This window comes from Gavia stellata, chromosome 7, assembly GCF_030936135.1.
Source record: "Gavia stellata isolate bGavSte3 chromosome 7, bGavSte3.hap2, whole genome shotgun sequence".
In the NCBI taxonomy this organism is placed as follows: Eukaryota; Metazoa; Chordata; class Aves; order Gaviiformes; family Gaviidae; genus Gavia; species Gavia stellata.
The window spans coordinates 29,478,062-29,488,865 of NC_082600.1; the positions used below are offsets into that span (position 1 = coordinate 29,478,062).

The window sequence follows — 10,804 nt, forward strand, 5'->3', positions numbered from 1 at the left end:
AGCTGCTCAACTGAAAAATCAAATATTCAGCACATAAATGTAAGCTTCCAATATGATACTGAACTTAATAAACACTAGGATGTCTACTTTTTTTGCAAGCTCAAAATACTAGATGTCTTATTTTGTTCTAGTTACTGGGTTTTATTCCATATTTAAAATTTAGCTTTTGAAAGATTAAAACATTTCCACACCTTTTAATTTTTTAATGTAAAAAAAAAAAGTTTTAACTATTTCAGTGTTCATTAACAGCTGACTGAAAATATAAGAACAAAGACAATATGAAAGAGGTCAAGATTCAGACCCATTTTATGAACACAAATGAAAAAGATGCATAGGATACTTCAATATCTAATAGTGTATTAATGTTTAAAGCACAGAAAAAAAGATCTGTGATGTTTTCAAAGTACCGGAATATTCATTGTATATTACCCTCCTAGACAATGAACCTGACAGCGTGCAAGACCTACCTGTGGGCTTGTCTTTCTAAAAGTGTCAGTTCCATGTATCACGTCCCTTATTATTCTTTCTCTGAGATTATTATACTCCTCTTCAGTGAGGTCACTTTCCTCCAACTGATGGTTGCAAACTGGGCACTGTCCACTGTAGTAATAGTGAAACAAGAAAATAAAAGAATAAAGGCTTTTAAATAAGAAATACCTTACATTTTTCTAACTTATTGAGTGTCTGTGTATGAACACAATTCTTTACAAGAACTCCAACACAGTACAATCATCAGAAAATTATTTGTACTCTTTCCGGGATGCATCCAAAACCTACTAAAGTCACTAGAAATATTTTTTTGTGATTTAGCGGGATCAGGATCAAAGATTTAACTCTAGAGATGTTAGAGGATTTAGGACTAAAACTCTGCATGACAGCATGGAAAAGAAAGGAGTATTTAAATATTCACCAACGTTTATTTAGGCCTTGAGAGATCAATTCCCAGCATTACCACAAATTTCCACATCTCTAATATTTGAAAGCTTCCCTACCACACAGGAAAGTCACCATGGATACATACAGCCCAGATATCAATGTGGGAAGGTGATGCAGTGCACTGGCCTGGCCAGAACATATGAAGTAGCTGTAGGCATACTAGATGAAGCTAGCAGGCAGGCCACGGAGCCTTGGTCCAGCTATAAATCCATTCCAAAGTGTTACAACAAGAAAATGCACCAGTGAAATGCTCCACTATTGTGCCACTGACAGAGAGGGGAGGGAGGGGATTTAGCATAAATCTGCTGTATGTTTGGAAAAGCAAATCATGAGCAAGAGTGCCTTCTTTGTGCCACTTGTCTTTTGCTGTCAGACTTCCCCTTATTTCTAGGCTAAGACTGTTTGTTCAGATCTCTCCAAGGTGGTCAAAGTGAACAGACTGAGAGCAGAGTATGACTAAAACAGAAACACTGTTGGCTTTGAAAGCTCTCAGCAACACTAAGTCACACTGGTACTACGTGTTCTGTACGATGCTCAGTTCCACCAGAGATTTTCTAATATCAGGCTGACTGCACCCAAGCAGAAAGCAGTTTTACATTGCTATCTCCTGGCAACTAATCACTACTTGTTTCTTTATTGCTAAGAAACTTTTGTTCCCGGTCTGTAGCATGAGCTAAATATCTTCACATGGACCTAGAAATGTGGACTGCTGCAGATGAAAAAGCTCTGCAGCTACAGTCAACCAATGCCATCATTTAGTGTTCATTTCCCAAAGCCAGAAACACCACTCCGTCATCACTTCTCAGTACTCTTAGTCTCCCCATTGCAGAGCCAGCAGCTGCCATAATAATTGTGGTCCTGCAAATTCCAAATCATACGTTGTTTTGTCTGTCACAAGAACTCTCCACTGATCTGTTCATGCATGCTTTTAATACTAGAAGACCAAAGAGACTGAAAATCCACCATAAAAGAAAAGATTACAGAAGAGAACAATAGGGGATGTGAAAAAACAGACCTCAAACTCTTTAGTTTCTGCAAGAAGAGTGCTGGCATGTCATAGCAGATCCTGAAAAATTTTCCAGAACAGCATGAGTGAGGCAACGCTACAGAGAACACACAGATCCATGCCAGCCAAGAGGGCCAACTATTTTTCTAACCAACCTAGTGCTGCAAAAACTCCCCAACACTGGGAAAGGCCATCAAAACAAACCACAACCAAGAAAATCATGTCAACTTCTATGAGTTGGGTTTTTGTTCCTACAGTCGGCTAGCACAGCACACACGTAATTCCAAGATGCAAAACAGGACAGGCCTAACTTCTGTGGCCACCACTGGATTTTTGTATTATTTCCCAGAACTATATCTTGAGAGAAAGAACAAAGGTATTTTTTAACATCTAGCATTTTCTGTTCTTTCATGTCTCACAGTCACGACCTCTGCCCTAATACATAGTCTGAAGGAAATCAAACTGGAACCGGCATCGCTTCCATGTCCCATTTGTTCATTCTTTTCTTTCCTAGTTGTCTCTCCTGTTAGCCCCCATCAACTAAACACATAATCAACACAATGCATAACTCCATACCCAGGTCAAAAACACATGTCATGCATCACTACCATGAACCTCTGGGCCCAGCACAAAACCAGCGTGTAAGGTGGGGTAACAGTGGAGGACTGAAACGAAACAACCTGCACCTCTGTGCTTGAATTGTGAACTATATTAACCTTTTTTTTTTTTTCCTAAAACCTTATCTGAAAGTTTTGCAGATACACTTACTAAAGACAAACCAATGAGCTACAAATATACATAGACTTCATGGGTACACTTCTTGACTTGCATCTCTGACTGTGGGTTAAACCTAGAGATTTTTCTAAGCTTAACTCTTTAATAACTACATGAAAAAGGAAAAAGAAATGGTCAGAATTACTAAGAAAATACACAGTCAGTCATGTCTGTTCTCAAGCACTTCTGCCAAGAATATCAGACATGAGATCCAGCTTGCATCTTCATCACCAGGCTGGACACTCCAGTCACGGTATCAAGAAAATAAGCAGATTCTAGTAGCTTCTCCAGCAGGCAATAAAATGATGCTTAGTCTGAACAGGTCTTTAGTTCTTCCTGGCTGACAAACAATGCTACTTGCTCCCACTTAAGCTTCTCTCATATACAGGATATGCTGTTGATGTTTCACATTTTTCCTTTCTATCATGCTCTGTTCAGAAGCCTATATTCACCCAGCAGAGCATAGTTTGAACTGAAGGAGTAACAATTCTTCTCTAAATCCATCCAAATATCTTATTTTCACAAGCACAATCTCAGAACTGAATTGTAGGATTTCAGCTTTAAGTATTAAAATGGAATGAGTTATTCTCCCCTGGCTGTCTCTGGAGAGATATCCTAGAGATGCCAAAGCTAAGTCACTGTAATTTTCTAAAACCATGGCAATCAGAAATGTTAAATTCTCTTAGAGATCAATTGTTGGTAGACATTAATGCACATACCATAAGCCAAGACTGCATTAATTGCAATGCTGACAGTACATTTACTGAATCAAAAAAAGTTACACATGGAATCCCAACAATGGACATTCGCTGATGCATGCAAACAATACACTCCAGTTGCTCGACCCACTGTAGCCGCTGCAGGCTTAGCCTCCATATAAGCACTGAGACTGACTGCTCATATAGCTGTAAAGTTATCATTAAATACATCTAATTGCACTAAGGAACTTGACAGTTTGGCAACAGAGAACAAAGGCCTAATGAACTGTTATAAGACTATTTCAAAACCATTAAGCCTAAAGTTTAAGGACCTGTCCCATACTTAACTTGGATCCTTCTGCAACTACCACTTTCAGATTACTTGGAAAAAACAGCACCCCATACCCCAACAAATGAACCCAGCACGATCACCTATCAACAACCAAAGCTCCTGAAGCCAGTTTCTTCTTGTGAATTCCCAATGTGGATTCCCAAACGGAGCAGAAGCAAAACTGGCACAAGAAACACTCAGCATCTTGCAAGAGTGGACCCTTAGTCTAACTGCTGCTTTTTCGCAATCATATGTTTAAAATCACCTCGCAATTTTTGTAACTTCTCATTGATCATTTTGGGATTTCATGCCAAGAAATTCCCACACAGGAGGTTTTCACCTCAGTAGGATGTATGACTGTCCTTACAGCTAATTGACCATTTAACTATTTTTTTGAGGGACTACTTTATTGAGATCGATTTGGAATATCATGGCATCTACATATCAAGCATGAAGTCAGACAAGCTACAGTAAATTGAACGCAGGCTCAAAGAAATTGAGCTGCAGCTTTCTACAGCTGACACTGGAAATCCAAAGCTTTTGTAACTCTCAAAGAAAAACAGTCAGCAAACTTCAAGGTTTGTTTGCAGGGGGTTCAAGCTTCTGACTATCACAGTTCAAAGAAACAAGGAGCTCAGTGCTAGAGGAAGAAGAAAATATCCTGGATATGAGCATCATAGACATAACTGCCAGTATTTATACAAAATCAGAATAACCTATGAATAAACCTATTAAATTGTCAAACTCAGTTTAGGAAAAAATAGTTCTTCTGGATTTTTTAACTCAAGACTCATGTTTTAAGAAATCAGTTACAGCTATGCTGACTGCAGAGATGAGTCTAGTAAAAATCACATGAGTTTCAGAGATACCTTAAGGTTTTATCCTTTATGATTAGGACCAAAAAAAAAGTCCACAAAAAACCCCACAAAATTTTTTTTTTTCTTTCTTAAATCCTACGGATCTTTTCTGTCAGCAGCCATTTAATTTAAAAACAAAACTCATATATTCTTTTTCTTTTCTTGAAACCATTTTAATTTTATTCAAATACTCATCCAAGCAGGCTACCTCAAACTTGTTTATTTAGAAATAAAAAGTGTTCATACAGTTATCACAAAAGAACTACAATATAGGACCTTGTCACCACTTTGTTCACAGATTCTTAATCCATGATAAAATGTGAGGTGATCTAAGTTAGTTTAGCTCTCAAAGTCTGTAACAGAGTTCACAGACAGTAAGATAACAAGCTACCTCTTAACCAAGACAATCAACTTCAGAATTTTAAAACTTTAAAGGCTGAGAAAGGTTGTCTAGAATTTGGTGAATTACCATAATACAGGATAGTAACACACACACACACTCATACATAATAATAATAATAATCCATCTTACAGTGAACAAACCCTACTCTTAGGACAATGAGTTATGCTGTTCTTTCATGAGCTTCAAAAGCAGCAGACTCTACACATGCTTTTACTTCAGAGTATGCAACAGTGTATTTTTATAAATCACCAAAACCCCCATAAGAACGTCTCCAACAGATTATAATTAATACATTTATAAATGCCAAATTGCTACAAAAACACAGAACTAGCTTTCAAATAAAGTAACATTTAAATAGGAATTTACAGGCATTAAGAAAACTATGCTGTAATAGAAATATGTATCCAAATTATCCCTGTGAAAACCTAACATAAGAATCATTTTGTCCTCACTGAAAATCAGGTGGGAAGGGAGAAGCCTTCCATCTATATAAATTAACTGCAGCATGTGAATATTATCAGTTTCCAAGATGACATCCATTTACAAACCAAAGCTGCTCTGTTAAATATCCTCTTAAACAATGGTATTATAAAGCCAACCAAAAAAGTCTTTCATTCCTAAACAGTAAACAAATAAGCCACCCAGTAAAATGGCAGCTCTTATTCTCTGCTTTTTTCTGTCTTGGCTCTGCTTAGTGTAACTCCTTTCCAACTGTGCGTGTTGGGTCTTGTTTAATGCACAAGAATGAGTTGGAAAATGGAGTTTGGGAAATCACATGTACACAACAAAGGTTCATATTCTCAAGGATTAAAATATTTTCTTATATAAGGAAAGCAATTTTTTATATTTATGAAAGAAGAGTTCAAGACAGAATAACTGAAGACAACACCACACTTTTAAATAAAATGTTGTATTTACCTGTCTTTAATTTTGGTCAGGTGTCCTGTCCAGTTTGCTCCTGGTATACTAATATGTACACAGGGAAAAATAAATAAAAACATTAGAGTCTTATTTAACAATATTTGAATTACAGATAAAGAATCATTCTATTTTGGTCAACATTTAGAAATAAAAGACCAATCAATCATTTACCCTGCAAAGAAATCATACAAAGATTCATACATAATTTAGCAATGTCTGAAAGTATTATAAGAAAGAACGAGCATTTAACAACATTCAGAGAACTAACACCATCAACCTCCCCAGTTTATGTTGTTCCCAAATATTAAGAACCATAGAAATAACCAGGCTGCACTGACTATTTTTAAGTTGCTGCCCTAGACATTCATAAAGCACCTCAGAAACCAGATGGGAAAGCAGGAATCAAGATTTCTATGCAGATGTCATCCTGAGAAATTAAGATACGCTCATACCAAAAAGTTGCACTGAGACTTTTTGACTCCACACCATTATCATCATTACCACCACTACCACAGCTGCCATCATGCTGGTGTAAATATTCCTTTTTGCCCACAAGATCCAAAACAGAATAGGTTACAGAATGGGAATACCCATGACAACATGCAACTGCAGACAACTCTCCCTTTGTCACTGTGTTTATTATCATAGGCTGCACAATTACACATGCCGTGGGCTGTGGAATAACCGTCCTGCTTCTGCCCTCCTTCCCCATTTCTCATGCTGATACACAGAGGTTCTTTGTTTTCTTACAAAGAAGACAACAGGCAACAGAAAATACTGTGATTCTTTGTTGCACACTCAGATCTCTGTATTGGATCTGGGTTTACTCGCTACTAGAAGTCAGAGATTTTTCTGAAGAGCAGACCAGCATTTTGTAAAACTAACATCTATTCAGTTACACTCACCGAGCTCACTTCTGTGCTTATGATGGGTTTCCTTTGTCAGCAAAAGTTACCTCCCAATCTGCATCATTTTTGCAAGACTAACAGTGCTAGAAGTTACCAGATTCTATTTAATTTTGGGAACTCCACGTAAACTGCTTACTTATTTTCAACCACCAACATATACAAGTTCAGCACTAGCAATTAGAACAGACAGGTAAAACTGAGCATTTTGTACAGGTTCACAGATAAAAAGCCAGGTGGGGTAACTGATCACCCAGTTTCGTCCCTCTATTATGGGCTTTGTTTCTTCTTCACATTTGAAACACTATTTCCTTTAGGGAAACACCAAACGTTGGTCTTAAGACATGAGTCTACCACAAACTTTCATGAATTGTTCTAACAGTTAAATACAGTATTAAAGATACAAACAGGAGCTTGTCTAGCTTCAGCTTGCAGCACTCGTTTGCCACTATATACAGGCAATATATAGCTCTTCAACATACTGACTGCCTCTGCAGTCTCCTTGCCAAGGACTTTTTACTACCTTGAGTTTCCTGTGCATGCAGCACACACCTAAAGGTAAGTCCTTCTCTACTCACTGGGAAATAGCACGCCACAACAGATTTTCACCCACTAAACCAGTTCGTCTCGACTGAAGCCTACGCTGTCTGCTCCCTAGCTGTTCTCAGGAAAGAAAACAGCTAGGGGACAGCAGTATAAACTGTTCTAATAATGGTAGTGCATTCCCACAGCCGTATTTTCCATCCAGGAAGACTAAGTTGTCAAATGGCTGTGTAACTCACATAAAACAAAACCAGTAATTAAAAAAAAAAAGTCATAGATGGGCTCATATACAACAGCACGACAAACATGCAGTGGGCTCAGGTGAACTACACTCTGCACACGCAGCTTAACTAGTTGCAATTTGCAGTCTGACCATCACGACTCATGAAAACAAACTGTGGCCTGCTAAATGCTGTGCTAAAACAAAGAGCCTCCTATTAAGATTATTCCTCTCCTATTATTCTATACAAAGTCAACACTTAATCTTCACTTCACCTGTGCTAAAATTGCTGCCTCTTTCCTTTAAAGAGAGAAACTATCTAATTTTCAAATAATTTACTATTTCTACACTCCAATAGATTATAGGAAAAACTCTCATACCTGTCAATATTCCTTATGTACCAACCCCAGAAAGAGATGAAGTGGGATATTTTGGACAGCCATGACCCATCACAATTTCCTACTTTCTGTACCAAGGAATAATATTTAACAGGTAAAATCTTTCAAGAAAGGGTCAAATCAGCAAGAATTTTACACTTTTACAGTAATTTTGGAGCAAAAATAAAAGGTATCTTTTCATGACTATGTGTCTCTTCATAGAGAAGCAACAACCAAAATGAGATGTTGAGGGATCTTATTAGACTTGATCTGTCCAATAATGTGAATCCCATCCTCATGAACTGGAGCTTGCTATTGAAACATTATTTACCTTTCGAACCATAGCTTTATACTCCGCATAAATGTTTTGTGAGGATATATTTGGTTCTCTCTCAAATATAAGAGTATACCAAACAGCTCTTTTTGTAACTCAGCACCTTTCATACCCCTGCTGAAGTCAAAAAAGGCCTGCAGGACATCCAAAGTTGGGACCAAATCCTTAGCCAACATATCATGGTAAAGTTCAAATGCAAGGTTCATTTCTTGGTGACGGCTGGCTGCTTTGATACAGGATTCATAGTTTGTCCGTGAGGGAATCATAATCTTTTTTACTTCTTCCAAAAGAGTCAAGGCCATTCTCCATTGATCTGAATTACTCAGCCCCCTGATAAGAAGGTTGTAAGCCCCGCTTTCTAAAACCCTAAATCTGATTTTCATTATATCATACACATCACGAATTTCTGAAGTCTGCCCCTGCTGGACGCACAATGCCAGATATTTGACCAACAAATTATATGCAATGTCACCGTTACTCTTTGCCACATGGGTCAGCAAGGACTTAGCCACATCAATGGAGCTGTTGCACCTAACCATACTGTTAAACATCACTTCTTCAAATTTTTCAGGTGATCGAAAGCTTTCCCTCAGCCTGTTCCATTCCTCAGCCTGCAAAGGTTTTTCTGGAGGCTGTACTTTGGTAAACTTATGCCTTGACAGAACTTGACTCATTAACCGTTTCTTTGGAGCTCCAACAGAAGAAGAAAAGTGGAGTTCTCCTTCAGATATTTCTTTAGTCTCCTCATCCCATCCTTTTTCTTCTTCATAATCAATTTCAGACCTTTTCTTGGTAGGAAAGATGTCAGTACCTTTGGGATCCACTGGTAACGCAGTGCTGGAAGACGTCATAAAACTGAAAAAGCTAACCTTTTCCCTGCTGGGGATGCTGAAAGAGACAGCAAACAGTTGTTGGCATCTTGAAACGGGCCAGAACATACGACATTTCCATAGCAAAGCCTGAAAACCCTGTTGACTAGTTTGAGACAAGAGTGCCATCACAAGAAGAAATTATCTCACTATTAGCTCACTGTATCTAACAAAGTTATAAAATGGAAAATGCAGTTTGCATGAGGACGTTTATTAAAAAAGCCCAACGGCTGTCAAGCTGTGTAAGCTTCAGTTTCAAAATGTTTGTTCTATGAGTCCTTTCTGCTTCTTATGAAAACAAAAAATGGTAAAATCTTTTTTCACAAATATCAATCTCTCAGACTGTGGGAACATTCATCCAAAATGAGGGTATCTTTCTCTCTAGACAAGATGCTTTGCAGGTTTGCAGCTTATAATTTGTTTGTTGGTTACTGTAAAGATGAGTACTGAGTATGCTGTACGCAGACAGGCAACTCTGAAGCAGCTAGGCAAAAAGCATGGGTTTTTTCCTTCCTGCCTTCATCCGAGTCAAGTCAGAAGGTTTCCTAAAAATAAAATAAAAATAACACCACAACATCATGACCTGCTCCATGCTTTCCTGTCATATTTACATTTGCACGCTAGCAAACACAAAGTTCAAGGTACCGTGACAATTCCAGGTCAGGAATCCCAATCCTGATCCCTCAGGCAGTCCCAGCACGGGATTCCTACGTTGGAATTTTGGCGGTAATTACAGTGAAACCCCACGTAAACGGTAGGGTATAGAGGTAAATATCGGGAGGATCACCGGCGAAGGGAAAGGCAGCAGGCACGGCTCACGGGAGGCTCGAGGAGGACCCGCAGGGCCTCACGCGGTGCCCTGCCCTGCGGGCCCGGCCCGGCCGCGCCCCGTACACTACAGCTCCCGGCGTGCAGAGCGGCCCGGCCCCGCCCTCAGCAGCGCAATGCCTGCTGGGAAAGTCTCTCTCTCCACCCTTCCTCTCCCTCTCCCCTCTCTCCTGTCTCTCTCCCCCCTGTCTCTCTCCCCTCCTCTCTCTCCCTTCCCTCCCCTCTCTCTCCCTCCCTCCCCCCCTTCCCTCCCCTCTCTCTCCCTCCCTCCCCTCTCTCTCCCTCCCTCCCCTCTCTCCCCCTCCCTCCCTCCCCTCCCTCTCTCCCCCCCTCCCCTCCCTCTCTCCCCCCCTCCCCTCCCTCTCTCCCCCCCTCCCCTCCCTCTCTCCCCCCCTCCCCTCTCTCTTCCCCCCCCTCCCCCCCTCCCCTCTCTCTCCCTCCCTCCCCTCCCTCTCTCCCCCCCCTCCCCTCTCTCTTCCCCCCCCCCTCTCTCCCCCTCCCCTTCCCTCTCTCTCCCCCCCCCCCTTACCCCCCGCGCTGCGTCCTTGCCCCTCCCGGATGGGCCTCCCTCGGTCGGTGCGCAGCGACCATGGGCACCTCGGCGCTGTGAGGCGCCGGCAGAGAGGCGCTTACAGCAGGGGCTGCCACACGGCGGCCGGGGCGCGCGCCTCCCGCTAGCCCGGAAGCGCTGCCGGGCCCGCGCCTGAGCTTGGAGTAAATCGGTCTCACTGGGCTGGTCGGCACGAGATCCCGTGCGCCCTGTCAGGGCGGATGGGGTGGCTTCGCCATGTCAGTTGCGGGC

General features: G+C 40.8%; 1 protein-coding gene across 1 annotated transcript in view; it reads right to left on the reverse strand.

The window, feature by feature from the left end:
- PRORP (protein only RNase P catalytic subunit) overlaps nucleotides 1-9,714 on the reverse strand; it is a 51,600-nt gene extending 41,886 nt beyond the window's left edge. The window contains exons 1-3 of the mRNA XM_009808616.2: nucleotides 8,303-9,714; nucleotides 5,924-5,971; nucleotides 468-600 (exon numbers count right to left, since the gene is read on the reverse strand). Of these exons, the coding sequence (XP_009806918.2) occupies nucleotides 468-600; nucleotides 5,924-5,971; nucleotides 8,303-9,303 (1,182 nt within the window). The 5' untranslated portion in view covers nucleotides 9,304-9,714. The remainder of the gene's footprint in view (nucleotides 1-467; nucleotides 601-5,923; nucleotides 5,972-8,302) is intronic.
- Nucleotides 9,715-10,804: the final 1,090 nt, after the last annotated feature.